This window comes from Melanaphis sacchari, unplaced genomic scaffold (genome assembly GCF_002803265.2).
Source record: "Melanaphis sacchari strain LSU unplaced genomic scaffold, SCAv2.0 Contig51_pilon_pilon, whole genome shotgun sequence".
Taxonomy (NCBI): domain Eukaryota; kingdom Metazoa; phylum Arthropoda; class Insecta; order Hemiptera; family Aphididae; genus Melanaphis; species Melanaphis sacchari.
In genome coordinates, this window is record NW_020271353.1 from 1,243,054 (window position 1) to 1,264,390 (window position 21,337).

At 27.6% G+C, this 21,337-nt stretch overlaps 1 protein-coding gene and 1 pseudogene across 1 annotated transcript; both read left to right on the forward strand.

The window, feature by feature from the left end:
* Positions 1-620: 620 nt before the first annotated feature.
* On the forward strand, positions 621-2,774 carry LOC112599502 (annotated as a pseudogene).
* A 16,664-nt stretch (positions 2,775-19,438) lies between these two features.
* Positions 19,439-19,971, forward strand: LOC112599460 (the record flags this gene model as incomplete). Its single annotated transcript, XM_025346376.1, has 2 exons — positions 19,439-19,744; positions 19,831-19,971. Coding segments are annotated over exons 1-2 (326 nt in total), but the record flags the coding sequence as incomplete, so codon positions are not given.
* Positions 19,972-21,337: the final 1,366 nt, after the last annotated feature.

Genomic DNA, 21,337 nt, shown 5'->3' on the forward strand with positions numbered 1-21,337 from the left:
AGATGGTTTACAGAAAAAGTTTTCTGGACCAACTAGCCTTACGAGCTCGTCGCGGAAACCAATAATGTCGAGCACGCCACGGACAATTATTAGAGGAGGAAATATGAATATGAAATAAAATAATAAATACGTGAAGTCGTAAAATAGCAATAATGAAATGTTTCGCAATTTTCTCCCTCATAAGCCACCAAGCTCTTGTATTGCGTACACGAAATGGAGAGAGGACCGGTTGACACGACAACCTGAGATGTGGCCGTAGTGATTTTGGATTTCATTATAATTTCTCATTAAATTATTTAATTTTTTAATTTTATTTATATTAGTGAGGTTCTGTGGTACAATTGATTTGAGAGTGAGGGCTTGTATTTAATTTTCAAATGGATGTTTTGGTATGATATAATTATCAAAAACTTTTATACTGTTGAAGCAGCTTTCCTTCTAGTGCCACAGAAGAAACTGGCGATTTATATCGCGTCTGTATTTCCAATATTTATAAATACTCGTAGTATTTCTCCCATACACGCAACGCTACTATTGTTGTGGCGACTGCGTCGTCAAGAATCGCACGCAACTGAACATATTCAGTTTTATTACAACGGTCGTCTGCGATTTTGGTAAATATGGCTAAAAAAGACGATCCTGACTACAACAAAACTTGTTGAAGAAATAGAAAAATACCTTTGTTTGTACAATTATAAATTACCCGACTATTCTAGACGAGATATAAATAATTTGGCATAGGAAAGTGTGGCAAAATCATTAAAGGATAAAGGTATATTTATTATTAATCATTGAATAATAATAATATATAATAGCAAATATTTTATTAGTATATTTTACAATTTTATTTTTCGTTTTGAAAAGTACATATTTGTAATTTTAATTTAAATTTGAATTCACTTTATTTCAATGTAAAGCTTAATGCTTAACACTACAGCTTAAATACTTATAACAAAAAATAAATAAATATTATATAAGATAATTAATACTATTGTTTTATGATGTACAATAATTCTATTGCTAAGGAAATGCAGATTGTTGTTGTACAAAGTAGTTGGATAGGTAATCTCTAAACCCGGATACTGAATTTCTAGTTGGTAAATTGTTATTTTCGTTTTCTAATTCAATTCTAATATTTATATTTATTTCAATTTCCTTATAATTATGGTACTGCGGTTGATAAGCTCTACCTTCTCTGATCAGAATAAAATTATGTAATTGATGCATAGGTACATTGAGTAATATTGTTTATTGTTTCTTTATTTACACATAAAATTGGTGTACTTGGTACCTTAAATTTACTAGCCATCATTCCAAAAACACATTCGATTGTTTATCTTTCTCTATCTAATCTATAATTAAAAATTCTCTTTTTGTTATCAAGTACTCTTCTTGAATGGTCTTATCAAACAGGACTTGAGAGGAAATGCTTCATCCGTGACAAAATAGTTAGGAAACATTTGTATATCCCCTTCGTCATGAGGAAATTTGATACCTGTTGGTATCTCAAGACTATTTTTATCTAACTATCGGCCTATACGATATGCTCTAAAAACTTCAGAGTCAGGTTTCTCCCTGCTTGACCAAGTACCAGTGAATGGTACACGATTTATAGTCAAAATTCGATGAACCAGATTTCTGAATCTTTTATATTTTAATGTGCTTCCCGTCTATAGCACCTATGGATAATTGAAAAAAAAAATAGTTAATTGTCAATAATATAGTACATTATAATACAACCATATTTTTATGTACCTAAACAGTTTAGAAGGTTCCACAGATTTTGAAATCTATCAGCTATTGTTTTCCAATTTTCACTGGAATATTATTGTTCTTTTAAACATTACCATATATGTATTGTTGTGTTAGCAATGATTTTACTGATAGTATTTTTACCTCGAAAAATAAAATGCCAAGTCATTAAAATTGCAATTTGTAGCCAAATACCTAAAATCATTTTTTTAAATATATTGTAATTTGTATAAATACTTTTATTATTTATCATTCAATAAATTCCATGAAATTTTAGAATCTTAATTATAATATTAATATTAATAATGAAATAAATTCGTTGTAGCAGAAAACTGCAAAGAACAATTGAGGAACCTTCGTACAGTGTTTGTAAGGAAACAAAGACAATCACCAAGTGGTTTCGGAAGAAAGGATTCTAAAATATACTATATATAACTGAATATATACATATATTTTACCTCATATTAAAGGAGTCAGAAGTAAAGATAGTTCTGGAAATCTTTCTTCCTCTCAGAATGTTGTGGACGACGAATTTAACGAAACTGATAAAGTCAAAAACACCAAAGAAAATAGCTGCAGAAAGCTTAAACATGACCAAAATCAGTAATGACTAATGAACAAGTATTTTCTCCAAAATTTAAGAAAAAAAAGATGAACATTTCAGATATGGTAGATCAATGTTTCATTAATTATATTGACACGAAAAAACGAAATACCAAAAAGAAGAGGTTCATAAAAAAAGTTTCTGTTTAGTATGTTACCTGAAAACCCCTCAAATGAAGAAATTCAAGCACCAAAGTAGCTGACCATTTCCAACTTATTCAACCTATTTCTAACCATTCCATGCATTCACAAAACTATCTGACTATCCACGAAGTGTATCACCATACTGTTCTGACTCTAGTTCAATTTTAACTTTACTTATGTTCATACAAAATTCAGATGACTTTGAATAAGTACAGCAAAACAATTCTAAAACTTGTGTACCATTCAACATGCAAGAATATCATTCAAGGAAATAATACCGCGTTTCTGTTTTTTTTTTTTTTTTTAATAAACATATTCATACACTTTTTTGTAACACTTAAAAATCTTAATTTTTTTTAATACTTAACGATTTTATGTCAACAATTATTATTTTTCAATTTTCCTGAAAGTTTATACAAAATATTAAATGCCTACAATATTTATTTATTACAATATACAGTTTCAGGTTTCTCTGTTATTATAATCTAAGGTTCGTCAATGATTTGAATGAAACTCAATCATTTTTATAATTTCAAACAATTTAAATACAAAAAAGGTAGATATTACAATATGAAATGGTAAACAGAATGTTTTTAGGTAATATTTTAATAATACAAATACTAACATTTTATTTATTTTATTAATATGAGTTATGTGCGTATTGTGTGGTTTTTGTATTTTTAACGCATTTTTCCTCATTTTGTAACGCATTAACATTTTAATGCAACGATTTTTACTTTTTAGTATATATTTTAATGTCCATGAATCATGAACTTGCCCGAGTAGCAAATTCAGTTCACATTGCGTGCTCAGCTATCAGCAAATGATTGTTAAAAGCACGGTGCAAATTCTCTTCACTGCACAGTGCAGAAGGTCGGTTTGAATACCGAACTTTAATACAGAGAACACCGTTCATCGTCCGTGTAAGCGTAGGTATAGACACGATGCTACTGTAAACATTTTAACCATGCTTAGATGGTGCAGTAGGCGGTTCAATAACAGATCACAGTGATCTTATCAGAACGTGTATCGTTAGTGAAGAAGCAAATATATTAACTGTGCCACGATGTAAAATATTACACTGCTATAATTATTCAACGGTTTGGAACATAACCGTGCTAGGTTATTATTAACCCGTTGTTACATTATTTATTTTAAATGATGTGATAGTAGACACTACACTTGAGGTTAATGGTATGTTTTCTTGAAAAGTTTCATTTTTTCATCAGATTTGGAATATGTTATTATGTCATCATATGGATTATCTACATCATTATATTGGATGGTTTTGGCAGTTGAACGATTGGAGTCAAATTTGTATACACTTTATCATCTTGTATCATTTTTTTGACAATTATTTTTTTTTATGGAACAACCAGTTAACTGTCTGCTTCCTATATTATCACTATCTTCTGAACCTGATCAAGCTTTTGCAACTCTTATTGCTTGTATTTCATAGGCTAAAATTAATATGAGTAACTTAATATCAATAAATTAAAATAAATAATAATTACAAATAACAAAAATGAAGTAACTCATTAAAAGGCCCTCCCTGCAACTTTTCGTATGTCGTAAAATATAGGTACCAACTTTATCATTTGAAACATAACTTTCAATATTTATTTTTGTTATTTGTGTAAGATTAAAGTATATTTTTGTATTATTATACTTGGTTACCACGACTGAAGCGACCCAAGTCTAGAGGCTGAATGTATACCTAATAATTTCAAAAAACATGGAGTATAAAAATATGCTACCTATGAGTTTTTCATCTGCCAATGACTACTAAAGAACAATCAGATTTTAAAGCTGCAATATTCTCAATCAGAATTATGTCACCATTTTCTACTATGAAATAATTATCAGCATTGTTCAATTTTACTATAAACTTCTCATTTTTCCAACCGGTGTATTCTGGTTTACAAGTTTCTTGAAGTTATAGTTTTATATTTATTTTTTGTATGAACATTTATAGAACTATATTTTGAATTTAAACTATTCTTAGACAGTAATAAAATTCTAGATTCAGCATACCTACGGGTCAATTGTTGAAGTAGTTAGGCTAGGTTAAATGAAGCGTTACATAAATATTATAAGACATAAAGATATTTCCATAAATTTCAACAAATTGTGACACAAAATAAGTTAACAATTTTTTTGCGTATTAAATAAATTCTTGAGATAAATTATCTGTTGATATAATTTTTATTGCAACACACAAAACCATAAAATGGTTGTCAACTTTTTTCACTAAAATATTATGAAAAACTACCATACCGGTGTATAAAAGGTATTGTCTAAATTCTGTTGCTTACCAACGAGTAGCATCCTGGAATAGATGTTTTCAGCTATTTTCATTAGGATTTCTTTGGAAATCTTGAGGGGCATATTGTCTAACCTTTTTCAATTTTGTATCAATAACATATATTAAAGCTTTTGGAAGATTTTGATTATGTGGTTTAATTCCACCAGTCTAAAACATTAGAAGTTTTTTAGTTACCCCAATGCACATATAATGCATATAATCAAATGGTATCCCGAAAACTAAATCAAAATTTGGAATGAAAGAGTTGTTTTATCCAATGAAAGTTTAAATCTGAATAAGATATAAGTAATTCATGAGTTTGTTATGTTAAACATAAATTAAGAAAATATACTCGATTATTTCCATACTGACCAACAGTATAGCAACGATTACAAAAATGTTTACCTGTATATCCCTTTACATTTAGAGTAAAAGACTGCCATTGTGTCATATACTAGAGCTTTCAGTTGAACTTAAATATTAATTTTATTATAAACAATGTCAGTCTTATAAAAAAAAACTTAATTAATTTACTAAATCTGACAAAAATCCATTACTATTTTGTGGCTTAAGTTGCCCATAATATACTCCAATTATAAACACATCTCGACTATTCCCTAAATTAGAAAAATAACCCAGACAAGGCCACAACTGACTAGGAGGATTTTTAGATAAAAGGAGACCATCAATTTCTACCACCAACAATAAAATAAATGGAAGTGCTAAATTACCATATAAAAAACAAATATTCTATTTCAACTTTTAGTTCAAAATGATGATATATACCACCACCAATTTCTTTCACTAAAGTTGTGGTAGATGTTTTGAGTAATGTACGTAAATCTTTAAGCAAACCTTTAAATTGAGGAAATAGAGATATACTTTTCAGAAAATCATCTAAAGCCAAATGAGTTATATTATGGCGAACAGCTCTCCTCGCTATGACCAATTTGAGTCCAACATCACTACCACTTTCAGCAAATTCAGAAGTAAAATCATATTCATCAGAAGAAATAATTTCAATAAAACTGTCATTATTATCAGTATTAATAATATTATTTTCAATTACAAAAACAAATGAAATTGGGTACGATTTATAGCCTTCAGTATTATATCATATATTAGATATAAAAGTATGATTCAACAGGATTTTTATTGTTATACATTTGTATTTATGTATGAATACATTAATGTTTTATGAAACGTTACTATTATGTGTTTTGTCAATTAGGTATATTGATCAAGTGAGTGCAATACTGTTAAATTTTTTGCATAAATTTGATGTGAATACAAAATATTTTTATATACACAGTGTATTATGAAATATAAATAAAATACAATTAATGTAGATGAATACATCAGAAACACACTAAAAGACAATATATATGAAATTTAAGTTTTCATAACACATAAATTGTAAAAATTGTATTGGTTAAACAACGTTTAATGCAGTATTCGTTACTACTCTAAAACGGTTTAAGTACTTGAGATTCAGCAATCGTTTCCCACTAAAACGGTAGTCGATAGGTAACCTATAAGGATAGATAAATAGATTCCCCAAAATTAGGCACACAAGGTAGTATCGAGAACGAATCCCACTACGGCGGTTAATTGGACGGCGCTGTTACCCACGGTCATATTTTTTGCATTTTTTAAAAAAAAATTTCAATTAATTCAATTATTAAATATTATTGTTAATTAATTGCTATTTTCGTTATCACAATAAGTGCATATTTCTTTTCGATAACTAACTTACCTATAAAATAGGTATCAAAAAGATGTAATTTACATTTTTTTTTTTTATACCTATTGATTTTTAACTGACTATTTACCAAGACTTGCTAATGTATGGCATGTATTTTCTATAATACATTTAAAATTTCCCCTTAACGCCCACATTGTCCAAAATCCGATACAGTCAGATTGTGTACCTACCTGTGAATTTTAAATGTTTAACTGGATTTTCACTGATAATAACTAATCACTTGAAAAATATTTGATTCTACCTAAACTTTTTTTGTGTACCCAATAGCACAACACTTTTAAAGTTAGAAGGTATAACAATCTACCGTAGGTAGATTTTCCAGCCGGGTATTGACATACTTACACCAAGTAGTAACTGATAGCTAAACCCTCAATTACCGTTTTCGTAGTATTTATTTTCGGATTTTCCATACATGAAAGCACTGGTCAAACGATAAGACACGGTGTAACATATATGTGACACTTATGATAACTAACCATTAGATATTCGAATTCGTTATTCATAGACTTTTATATACGCGTTCAGTACGACACCGCAAAAATGTAGAGCCACCAAATCGGTGGTACCATCGTCTCAAACATCGTTATCACCAGTTTCGTCACGAGACTTAACTATTGACTACAATACTTTTTTAACTACTATTTTTCTCGATTTCTGTCTCCGACCTAGGGTATTCACTTACAGCGAGTTTCAATCGACCACCTAGAAGGCGCTAAAGGTGGCTGGCTCCTACAAACTCGGAATTGAGTTTCACCGGCTCCTATATACAAATAAAACCACCCACCCTCTAAATTATATGAAGCGATTGCTTCAGTTCATGTATAAATTCGGCGCCACAGACTAAGAGAGCACAATCTGATTACTGCAGTTATGGTATATCTTATAGGAGAAGGGATATTGACAAATATATTATTTATCGTAATTAAGAACAGGGTAATACACTGACACTAATGAGTGATGATTGAGCCCTGAGAAACTCTATTTTTGGTGGTATGAGTAGTGATAATGTTTCACTAAAACATATTTATTCAAATATGTATCACTTACAATTTTACTGTCGCTGACAATTTAGAAGACCTTAAACATTGCAATCGCAATTCGCAAAACATTTTAGCGTTTCTAACTACTAACTTGTAGCAACGCTTGTTAATATTTAACCACGCTAAATCTTAAAAATCAGTCAGCGTTTCGTAAACAACCAAACAATACGTACACCGACATTTCACAGTCACCAGATATCATCCCCTCTGCCTATAGCAGTCGCTAGAGTCCTGGTGTATATTGATTATATCATAATGCAGGGTGATTTACAAAGTATACTTGCCTCCTTATTTCTTTAATAAAACAGCGTCTCGAAATCTGGGTTTTAGAATTTTTAAATGTACATAATATATAATTTGAAAGAACGTCTTGTGGCAATACAAACAATTGTTTTTAAACTGAGATTATCCTTTTTTACTGAAAATGATTTTAATGATTATAATAAAATATTCTAAATCAAAATTAGTTTCTGATTTATTAAATCTAGTGTAGGCACTAGTGTACTACACTACTACAGATACAAACCCTACGGCAAGGTTAAAGTTTTACATATAATTAAAATAGATGTGTCGTCAACATTTAATATTTGTAAAGTCATATTTTTTTTATAGACAATCATTAAAATGTATGAAATGCTATTAGATTAATTCCATTACTATAGCTCACATACTATAATTTGTAAATCAATAAAAAAGCAAAAAATCCCAATCTTTAGATTTTACCAAATTTCTTATCGAACAAGTATATATAAAAATAACATTAACCTAAATGGTTTAAAAAATTTAAAATATTCGTAAACATAATTTTCGAGTATTTACGAAAATTGTATTTTGAATAACTGCGTTATTAATGAAAAAAGGGTGAGCATGTTTAGTGAATCACTCAATACTATTTTAACAATAATTCAAGTATAAATGTTCACCCATGCGTGAGTGTGATCAACAATGGACTCCGGTCGTTCGACTTCGGTTGTATTCGTCTCCTCCCTCTCCAGTTACCGATGTTGTTTCGATCGTCTGCCGCCGCATCACTTATCGTCCTCAGTAGTCGTCACTAGTCATTTTCAGTACTCCGTATACCCACGCTTACTTCCACTTCCATAGTACCGACTGCCATATTGCGTTTACTGTTCACACTTCATTCACCCACCTCCGAACGTAATTCGATCAAATTTTATTGTTGTAAACTCTGTTATTTAAATATCAGTTCAGTAGTTCGTTATAGTATCACAACCATGTCTAGCCACCGTAATATAAAAATTGAATGCATCAAAAAATCAGTCATTCCCACATCATCCGCCTCTGACTCGTCACCACCCGTCAGTGGCCCGCTATCCACGTCGGTTAGCTCTGTCTCGTCCATATTATCAGCCAACATCATTAATTCGAACAGTCCCGATCTATCATTGGTCCAAAAACCTAGTTCGAATTTGGTCCAGGAGTCGAAATCCGCAAATATTCAGTGTTTAGATCTTCAAGATATTCAACAATTGGACTCGCTGAGAGAAGTTTATTGCCGACTGAAACACCAATTGAGGACATCAAACCAATGATGCGGAGACGATTGCTATATCTACATACCGGTAGATGTACCGAGAGGCTAACCCAAGATGAAGTAAGTCGGTTTATCATTTGTTTTTAATTTTTATCGACGTTCATGACTCATAAAGTAATATTGTTGGGAGCAGCATACAGGGGTTTTTTTTTTTAGTAATCTAATAATTATTTTTACAAAATTATATGGTAGAAGATATTTTTTTAATTTTTAATTTTTATTTTGAACCGACGTCGGCACGAGGACTGCAAGCGCATTACTTCCGCGAATGGTGAAGGTATTTATAATGATAATAGAGATGGGGAAAATTTTGAAGAAACATGTTTTCGTGATGGATTCCTTAACTCGGGTAAACAAACACATAATCTCACATTAATGTGTGGGTTCGTTACGATGTTTATCGGAAGTTAGGTTCATACTTCTGATCACTGGCCAACAAGGACACAACTACACAAGTAGCTAGTGACAGAAAATCCGAACAGTTGCAACATAGACGACTCTGTTATGATTATCAGTTCTCATAGATTTTATTATCAGTTATCATTTTTAATAAAAAAAAAAAAATTGATACATAGATTCATTTCTACTGATTGTTTATGTAAAGTTTTACATTTTGTAATGAACTAAAATCTAATAAAGATAAATAATGAATAGCTTAACTAATCATGAAATTAAATGCAATTTAGATAAATTAATATTTACTGATAAAATATAAAATGCATTTAAAAACTTAAGAACTCAAATATTGAAAAATAACCCTCTTTTAAAAGAAGATAAAATAGCATCCATCATTAGAGAGAAAAATAAAGAGTTGTATATATTTAAGTTTGACCTATGTTCAATATCATATAAATAAAATTATAAAATTACACAAGTTTCAATTAAGAGAATAAAAATATTAATCCCATGTATTTCTTGTTTATTTACTCTTACATACAAAAATAAGGACAAACATAATTTAAAGGACCACAATACTACACAAAATACAATTAACTTGGTATTGTAGAATTTTGATGATTTTAAATGTTGGAAACGTAAATTCAAGTTTCTCCTTAATCATATGTTTTGTTAGAAACTATGGTTTCTCTGATTCTGAAAATTAAATTTATTATCAAAAAATAAATTATTAAAAAATTGTTTTTACAGCCAACTATGTATTCATGTCATTTCCCTGATATTCATACTTTTAAGGCATGGCACATCCAGATCGTCCAATCGTTCAATACATCAAGTATAACCGAGGTATAATTTAACAAATTTTATCATGTACATGCTATTAAATAAAATATTATTTTTAATTTTTTTCTTTCATTATTGTTTTATTAATTATTACTATTATTGTTTATAATAATTTTAATAATATTTAAATATTTCATTACAGTAATTAATATATGTGGACTCTATAACAAAGACAGTGATCCTCCAAGTAAATTATTAAAATTTATACATTCTATGGGTGTTAACCATTGTGAGGCCAGCTGGATTTGTTGTAACCGAGATATGAATTCCTTTGAAAAACGTAAAAGAACATATGCCAATTGTAATGCGATGTCAACAAAAAATATGAATGCATTGAGTGAAGCTGGATTTTATTATATAGGTATAAGTTATGTTAGAAATATTTTTAATAAATTCTTTAATTAAAAAAACATGAGACATGCAAATGTTGTATCAATTTTATTAATAATTTAAAAACTAAAATGTACCTTCAATATTTTTAATTTTATTTGATTAGCTGTAAAATTAAGAGTGACTTGACTTTCACTAAACTTAGAATTAAAAACATTAAAAATGTATACAATTCAATTAATTTTTAAGAGAATTATTACTCAAAATTTATGAGCATTAAAAAATTTTAATATTTTTTCATACTTGCAACATACTTGGAAACTAAAATATCATAAAAATCCAAAAAAGATCAGAGCTTATAATCTCATATAATCAAATTTGATAATAAGTTGAAAAAGTCAATTTACTTTAATCTATAAGATAACATCATAATATTAGAACTGTTAAACATATATTTTGAATTTTGATATATGTTAGCAAAACCTAGACAACAGAAATATGTGTACATCATATAGTCTTTATTCAATCTTATTGTTTTTTTTTTTTTTTTAATCATTTTTCAAATTTAGGTGATAGCAACAAAGAAGAAACCAAGTGTTTTTGCTGTGGGAAAAAATTATTACTATGGGGAAGTACAATCAAACCCTGGACTACACATGCAATAATCTCAAAAGATTGCCATTACATGGCCTTATGCAAGGGAAAATATTATGTTGATAAAGTGTCTAATAATTACAAGAATATTCAGTATAACAGCGAAACAGTAACTATTTTTTTTTTAGAATAAATATTTATTAAATAACTTTTAAAATTATTTAACAACTTTCTTGTTATATTTAAGAATTTACCGATTTGTATTGAAAAACTAAACAACGTCAAGGATGATGAAGAACCATTCAATGAAATCAATACTACACTTCATTATTCAGATAGGTTTGTCAGATAGTATTATTATATAATACTGGAGCTATACTTTGCTCACCTTCAATTGAAAAAGATATGATACTTTAATATTTAATATTTTAATTTTTAGTGAAGACGAATCTTATTCCGGACTTAAATTGCTTATGAAGATGAGTGGACAACCATTGACTGAGCGTTTGTTTACTCAAACACAAATGATGAACAAAAACGAGGAAGTTTTATCATGCAAAATTTGTTTTAAAGAAATAATGAATGTACTTTTCATCCCCTTGTGGACATATGTTACATGTATTCAATGTTCTCTGATTCTTATACATTGTCCTCTATGCATTCGAGTTTTTAATGATAATACTTACTTTTTGAGGGTGTTTATAGTTATAATAGATGAAGATAACAAATATAAGGAAAGAGAAAACAAAGACTTGACAATTATTTGTAGAAATTCTGTTGAAAAATCCAAAGTAAAACCATTGTTATGTAAAATATGTCAAACAAATGCAATGGCAGCATATATTCGTGAAGACACTTTTGTATTCTTGTGCTTAATGTACACTCACAATTCACAATACTTTTCTAAATGCTTCATTGATATAATTGGTATCAATATTAATTCTCCCTCCTATCACTATTATCATCCTTTACTTGGATACTTTTCAAATACTTTAAAAAAAACATGAAATTGCAGGGAAATTTGAGCTCTATATTATGATTTTATATAATATACTAAATATGTATTTTATTTAATATTTTAACATTAAAATTAAAAAAGAAAATTTTAATATTAAAATGATAATCTAAAAAATAAAACAAATATTTATAATTAAAATATATCATCATCATCCACACTTCTGGCTTAATAAATTGTCATAATTCATATTTAATGGCTCTTAAATCTGGTCTATCAAATTTCTAAAGAAACAAAATCTTTAGTAATATTTGATGAGTTTTCAACGTCTGTGGTTTTAAAACTGTTGTTTTTCTTTGCAATTTCACCTTTAACTTAAGCACATATCAACTCAATTGGATTATATTGGTAATGAAAAGTAAGTAACTGTATGACTTTATGCTCCATTTCTAAAATATTCTTTTCGAGTTCATATGATTTTTTTTAATATTCAAAGTTTAACCAGGTCTCTCAACTTACTGAGTCTTTTATTCACCTACGTTTTGTCAAGATATACGATCGGACGTACGTAGGTCGTGCATTTTTCTCAAAAATTTGTATATATTAAATTAAAATTTAATGTATAGCATTAGCATATATAAAAAATGATCCTAGGCGAAGACGATATATTAGCCTATATATTTTCATGTCATGTTTTTTGGTAAGATAATTTATTTTTCTATTAGTAATATAGTAGGATTAACTAATTTTGTAACAAAAAATATTGCTTATGTAAATATAACTGTGTATATAAATTATTCTTTGATGTTTTATTATAACATAATATAAAAGGTTCTAAACCATCAAAATGACAAAATATGGAACATTTAATTTGATTACGGCATAATATTTAAAAACTACTCATTTATACACAATACAATTTGAGAATCGATAGATATCTAACACATTTTCTTCAAATTGTGAATAAAATACATTTTGACTGATGAATTATATATCAAGACATTTATTTGGCCATCGCATTAGGTAAGAGTGCAGCATTTAGTAACATAGTACATAGATAATACGCGGCAGTGATAAATAAGAAATTAGATGAAATAATCATGAAATACCTAGGTACTTCGAGTGTAATAATTAATAATAATATTAATAATGTAATGTAATAATAGTGATAATATGAGCGATATGTAATAACACTAATAACGTGTAAGACTCAAACAACAAAAATTAACAATTTTTACTTAGATTTAAAAAAATTTTCATTTCGTAAATTAGTATTCGTTAAAAAAAAAAATACGCAGGTATTGATCGCCGAATTGGCAAATCAGTGTTACCACGAAACGCCTGATGGTATAGTCGTGGGCGCATCTAAAGCCGATGAATAATCATTTTTTTTAGCGTGGTGGAGATAGAATGAGACGATCGTTTGTACGTTGTTTATACTTTATAGGCGTAGCTCATTTCGTGTCAATACCTCTGTCGATACGTTTTACGGTTGCTCTGTAGCCATCTTGAAAAATAAAACCGCAGTTGTTCGCGTCTACATTACCGCCATCACCCATCATACTTAATCGTCATCGACGTGCTTTTGTCGTTAACTTAATTTTCGTCGTCAACGTATATTTCTCGTCGTTGCCGTGTACCCGTGTGTTATCGGTGACGCTTGTCCGCACACAGAATCGTTTCCGGCGTACTTTCTGCCGCCTCCGTGCCTCGTTGTCGTTGACGCACGCAAATAGCCTGCCGTGTTACTCGTTACCGACGTATTTTGCCGCAGACGTGCCATTTGTTTCCGATAAACTTCCACCGTCGTGTAACCGTGAGTTTTCGTTCGGTCGTCTGCATTATCGCCATATTGCCACCCCCGTTGTCATTGTTGTTTCGTGTGTATATTGTCCATCGACTGGCTGTATCCGATCCACTGTAGTTACTGGACTACCACCATCACTTTCGGTAGTATAATTTAAATGTAATTATATTATGTTTATGTTAATTTTAGTTCTTGTATGCTTAAAATTGGAAAAACGTATCCACCAAACAATTATGTGTGTGAGTGTATGTGTGTGTGTGTGTGGGGTGTGGTGTATATAAGTGTGTGTGTGTGTGTGTGTGTCTGTGTTTGTGGGCGCGTGTGTGTGTGTATGTCTGTGTTTGTATGTGTGTGTGTGTGTGTGTGTGTTCTCTTTATAAAGTATTAAAATAAGCATTCAATAAGAATTAAGAGCTTCTAAATTTATTGAACACTTGCTATGTATGATAATTCTTTAGCAATGTACACTTAATATTGGTTTTACCTCTCTTATTTTAAATTATTTAATTGACAACTTCTGCATCCCTTCACCAGCAAAAGGCTCCATTGTTCTTACCTTACAACGGCAGCCTATATGCTAACATAAATCATTAAATAGTAATTTCTTACTAGATAGATATAATTTTTTTTTTATTTATTCATAATAAAGCATTATAATAATAAATGTATACAAAAATTGCTTAAAGAGTCGATTACCCACCATTTTAAGCAATACTGATGTTGATGGCACTTATATACATCATATGATAAATAACGAATATTAAGAACATTTTTAATTTATGAAAAATATTTTACAAGATATCTGGTGAGTATAATAAATAATGTGTGGGTAGTTTAATTAAGATGGTATTTAACTATTTGGTGTTAATATTCCAGCTCTATTTCGTTTTTTTTTTATAATTAAGGTCTGGAGTATAACTCTTATATTTATGTATATTTTTTTTAAGATTTACTATAAAAATATTCAGTACTTAAAGATAAGATTTAAACAATTTACTCCTTGTATCATTTAATGTATGTATTGAATTAACAACAAATAATTAAATTAGCTGTAAGCCAACATAATTTAACTATATAATTTATATTCCAATATTCTTGTTTTACAAAAATAAAACTCATTAAAATTTGGTATTGCATGCATTTCAATTATCTTTTGGATCAAACACATTGTCTTTTTTTAAACAATTGTCTTAATATTTTCATTATTAGCAAATAAAACTATGTTCTAGTCTTGATTGACACCCGATTAAAAATAAAATTGAGGTATTATACAAAGGCATTTACACTCATTCAGATCTGTATAATATATTTTAGAAATTATGTATTAAACAACATAGGCAACATAATTAGTTTCAGTTGATAATATTACTTGGTTGTTAATTTGATGGTTAATTAATTTATTATTTACAAAATATATACATCTATAGACTTAATATTGAAAAAAATTATATTTTTGCTTATATTTTTTTCATTAAATTTTAATATCATAATTTTTTTTTTCTAAATTTTATTCAACTATACAATCTATCACTTAAATCTTGAACCTCAAATATCTTAAGTTGAGTAAAGTCAATAGTATCTTAAAAATACAGAATTACCTTTTTGTATTTTTCACAAACAATTTCGATAGTATTTTCATTATGGATGAAATAAATATAATAAACAATTTGTTTTTGCTTTGTAATTATAAAACTGTGTTTATAATTTTTAATATTTATTTTAATTCCATTAAATATTATAGTACGATGAGTTCCAGCGATGTTGTTTAACAAGGGCCAATATCATACATATTTATGAGTATTGGTAAAACTGTTATTTGTTGATTTGCTATTATTTAATGAGCATATTTTTCATGACATCATGACATCTATTGATTAATTATTATAAAAGTTTTTCATGTTTTCATAAAAGAGAAGTTTAATTTCTTTATATGATTTTCAAATTTAAATGCACAGCAATTATCAAGGGATCACACTAAATGTAGTCATCACATAAATATAAAAGGCCATGTATATTGTGAGGTACATAATGTACACCATAAATATTTGGAAAATTTTAATAAAAAAAATCTAATAATATTTAGTATAATCTATTAAAAATCCAAGGTCAAGACAGGACTTAAAAGAATTGCCATGGCAATATCTAATGACATGGCATTATTGTAACACTGTTTACCGATAATATTTTTTAGTATAAGTTGTCCACTGTATAAGAAAAATAGGCAAAGCTCAGTTGATTTCCATTGACATAAATTTTGTATATTTCTGTTTTTTCTCACAAAATCTTATGTAGTTCATGAATTTAATGATAGTAACAATGAAAATAGTTAGTTTATTTTTTATATAGTGTTATCAAACATTTAATGGACCTTTTTGAACCCAGAGAAATAATATTTTTTTCATGACACCCAAACATACAACATGCACGTAGTCCTCTAGAAATAAGGTTCATAAATAATTATAAATAACACAAGGAATAGTGAGATAGACTTCGTCTAAATTCTAAAACATTAATATAAAAAATAAAGTGTATTACAAAATTTACCTTGATATTATTTAAAACTATACCATTTAAAGTTAATTGTTTAACTCCTTTGACAAAATCTAATAAAAGTTCATCACTATCATCATATCTACCTAAAATATAATAACTATTAATTTAATATATTAAATTATCGAAATAGGTAGGTAGAATAGAGGTATTTCATATAATATTTTATAGAGGTACATTAATTTTTTTAATATCCATACTTATTATTCTTAATTTGATACTTATTTTAGTATTTCTAAGTTACCGAAATTACTTTAAATCTTAATATTTGAGTTTGATTGCTGATCTGAGATATTATGACTACCTGCCTAATAACAGAATTTATTCTTTACAATTACTATCTTGAATTGTATCACATATACCGTCTATATAGTATATTATCTACTACCTATTCAATATTCTAAGTATGATATATATGTTTAAATTATTTAGTATGTACTTAATATTATAGATAGTACTTCTATAGTCAATACAATTATTGTAACTAATTTTCTTGAATGAACTTTTCTTTCAGATTATTTATTAACATTTTGCCAACAACTTGTTTTGCGAACAATCAGACACTTGTATCTCGTTTTTTAAGGTAAAAAATGTTTTTTTTTTTTTTTAATATTTTTTTTTCTACTTTTTATTTAATATTTATTTATTATACATAGATTTTCACTTTGAGATCTACAATTAGAATTACGAGTAAATTCAATTGAAAGTAATTTCCACACTAAACCTGGTAAAGAATATAAATTAACTATTGAAATCGACATTCAATCAACTTTTCAACAGTCTGTGCATTCTACACTAAAGTTAACCAAAATGTCTGATAACGTATTCGTCAAGCCCATGGATGTTGTTAAAGTAAAATTGGAAAAATTTGACAATAGTGTAGATCCTACATTACAAACAGTTGAACGAGTATCTGTTATCAAGGAAATTAAACCCAGCTATGTTGAGATTAAGTTGGAAAATTCTAACTATAATGACGAAGCCACTCCTAGCACATCATATAGTACATCATCTAGCACATCAAGTAAGTTAAAAAATATAAACATTGTTATTAAAATTAAAGATTTTTCGGAATATTTGTTTGGTATAGATATTTCAATCGTTGGTAGTTATTATATATCATACTAGTTAAATATTTATTTATTATTGTCTATTATTATTAAAACAAAAATTATGCCATTATTAAATTTATGCAAAAACATTAATTGTAACTAGCCTGGTGAGTCATAAAAAAATGGTATTGAAGAGTTGTAGTTTTTAAAATTACTGAGTAGGTTCAAATTTCTGAATTTTTAAATGTCGATTTAATTTATTGAGCAGTGTCTACCAATTGAAAATCTGAAAATGCTGCAAAGTTGAAAAGATTATCTCCCTTAACAACTTTTCAGTTTGAATCATCTGTTATCCATGTACTTTCATCTGTTTTTAATAGCTATCAATGTAGTATTTTTCTAAGATAAGTTTTTCAAAAAGATCGTGTATAGTTTTATGTTTTACATACCTATTGCTTATTTAATTTTTGTTTGTCTGTTTTGAGATTGTAATCTATTATAACTTAATGTACTTTAAGTGACTTTTTAATGTAAACAAAAAGCTGACATAAATCCAATATCGCTTGCTGAATTTATATTTGTCTTAGTGTATTAACATTAAGAATATGTCCCTAATTAGAAAGTGAATCATTAAAGTAAGTTATCATAAGATTTGTTTTTTTCTTTTAAATACATTTATAAATATTATTTTATAACATATTTCTACTAATGATAATTGTAGTATAATCTGTAACAAATAATTACCATTTCAATAAAAAAAAATGAAAAAATATTTCTTAAGTAAAAACAAAACTTATGTGAAAGCCATCTTATAACAATATTAAAAAAATAATCTATAAATTTCATATGATTCAAGAAATCTATTGATGTAATTTTTATTAAAAACTGTACAGTAATTTTTGAGTACATGATAGAACAAACAAAGAGATAACCGTTTACATATTATATTAATAAAATATACGATATACATAATAATAGATTATTATTTTTGCATCTAACATATTAAATATATTATAAAAATAAAAAGCATGGGTATCAAATTTGTTACAATCAAATAAAAGATAAAATGTGTTGTCTTGCCGACTTACTAACTCAAACATGAATAACTAAACGTTTAGAAGAACCAGTTTTATTTTGTTGTTTTTAATATTAGAAAGAATTAACCTATAATAAAATTTTAAATTAAGAAAATTATTTAAGGTACTTAACAATAACATTAATAAATATAATTATTAATTTATAAAATGCTCATAATATACATCAAAATTAAAATAGCAAAAAAAAATATCTAAGACTTACTTTTAGTAAACTGTTTTTAGTAAAACAATCCTAAAATCAAGATATTATAATATACATAATCTGATTACCGGGGAATAATGTTAAGCCAACACAATATTCTTATGGTAAGCATTTATATGTTATTTATTACTGACTGTTATTCATCGGTGTAAGGTGTCCACGGTTCTATTTTTTTAATATTAAAATTTAAAAAATAGCCAAAGAAAAATAAAAAGTATATTATTACGTAACCGAATATCCAGATATCTTCAGAACAGATAGAATTGTATAATTTAGTATTTGATTTTTTCGAAGTACTAGGTGACATGAAAGTCGTAAAGGTTTTCAATTTGATAATTTAATAGAACATTTTGTTATTTCATGTTTTAACTCATTCAATACTTAATATAAATTTTTAAGTTACTTGCACATTTTAAATATACTTTGTTTATTTTTTTCGTTTGTAAATAGAACCTCAACCCAAGAAGAGAAGGGGTGGAAGGAAGAAGAAAGTGGTGAAGAAAGTGGTAAAGAAAGTGAAGAAGGAACCAACTGAACAACCGGAAAAAAAACTGTTAAATCCTAAATCGATGGTGAGATATGACAGCGCAGTTTGTAATGGTTATCAGTCAATATGGGTGTGCAAAAATTGTCTAACAACTGTGCTGTCGGAAAATGATGTTAACCCCCATATTACAAGATGTAAGAAACGGATGACTTTCAATATACGCGGAGTTACGAAAAATCGAGTTCCAGTTAATTGTTTTCGACAAACGTAAATTATTTAAATTGCAATAATTTAATGGTTCTTATTCATTTGAAAGTCGTAATGTTTTGTTTTTTTTCATATTTTTTGTTTAGTGCTAGTCCGGAGCCTTATATTTGTAAATGCTGTAGTTTGGTATTCAGACGGAAAGTTACACTAGATCGACACCTGATAAATAAAAAAAATAAAGCTACCACGTCTGACGAAGAAGAAGATAATCGTAAAACAAAAAGAAAGTACAGGAAGAAGAAAAAATAATTTTTTTTTTGTTCTGGTAATAATAATAATATAAAACTAAATGTAAATGCCTTAATTATTTATATTCAGATCGTATAATAATTTATCCTTACAAAAGAATAAAACGGTTCTTAAGTAGATATTTCTCTTTTCATTAGTTTCAAATAAACTAATTCTTTTTGTGTTTAATAATTCTTTATTTATATTTAGATTACATACCTATGTAAGGCGAGGGTATTTTTATAACATTTGTCTTTATTTTTTTCTAAAAGTCGACTAACGTCGGATTGTCAATACATGTACCTATCTAAAATTGCGGACGAAAAATCAATTTTAAAAAAGTTGGACAAAAAGTCTGGATTCAGTTTTTACAGTCGGGCAAAAAGTCTATGCACATTTTTAGTGTTTGACCAAATTACTGAAAATACAAAATAGGTATTTATTCTATATAATAAATATTTATTTTAAAAATTTAAAAATGGTTTGTACATACCTATATTATATTATTTTTTTTTCTATTTTCTTATTCTATTATTTCATATAATAACTATATATAACTATAAATAAAAATATAACGGAAATCCATTATAGTTAGGTACCTATAAATCGCGATGATGTTTATCGCGGCTGTAATATATCTTCATGTTATCTACCAAAATATTATGGGTACTTACAAACGTTAATCAATATTATTATCACAATTATTATATAGATCTAGATACGTCATTATATAGGTATAATGTTTATTTTCTCTTATAGATATAATCGATTTCATGAGGGACGTGAATTATAAACTGAGGTTGTCACTTACACGGTGTATCGCGAGACGTTTAATTGAAATGGAGTTTATTGTAATTAAAAAAATTGCTCATAATGGAAATTTATATAAAGTTCATCATAAGCTCGTTTCTAGTATTAAGAAAAAAATGTCCTGATATTTTAGTAACTTCCAATGGTAAACTAAAAAAAATTATACTATTTAAAAAATAGCATTTTATTTTTTTAATAAACACGTTTAAATAAAATTTAATTAGATTTTAAAAATCTAAAAATTGAGCCTGAATATTCGCATGGAGGTGATAAGAATATATAGAAATAGTAGGGAAAGCTAAATCTTGAATATTAAAACGTACAGTTACAACTTTGTCATTGTCTAAGAAAACGTAATTTATGTTAATATTTTTAATTATATGTATAGACCTATTAAAATTAATAATAAATTATATTAAGTATAGATGAAAATTTAATAGAATATTTTGTAATTTAGGACTTTTTGTCCAACTTTTTTTAAAACGGATTTTTTGAACGATTACCACACACACGATACATATATGAGTTGGCAAGAAATTGTCATTTATGACTAGT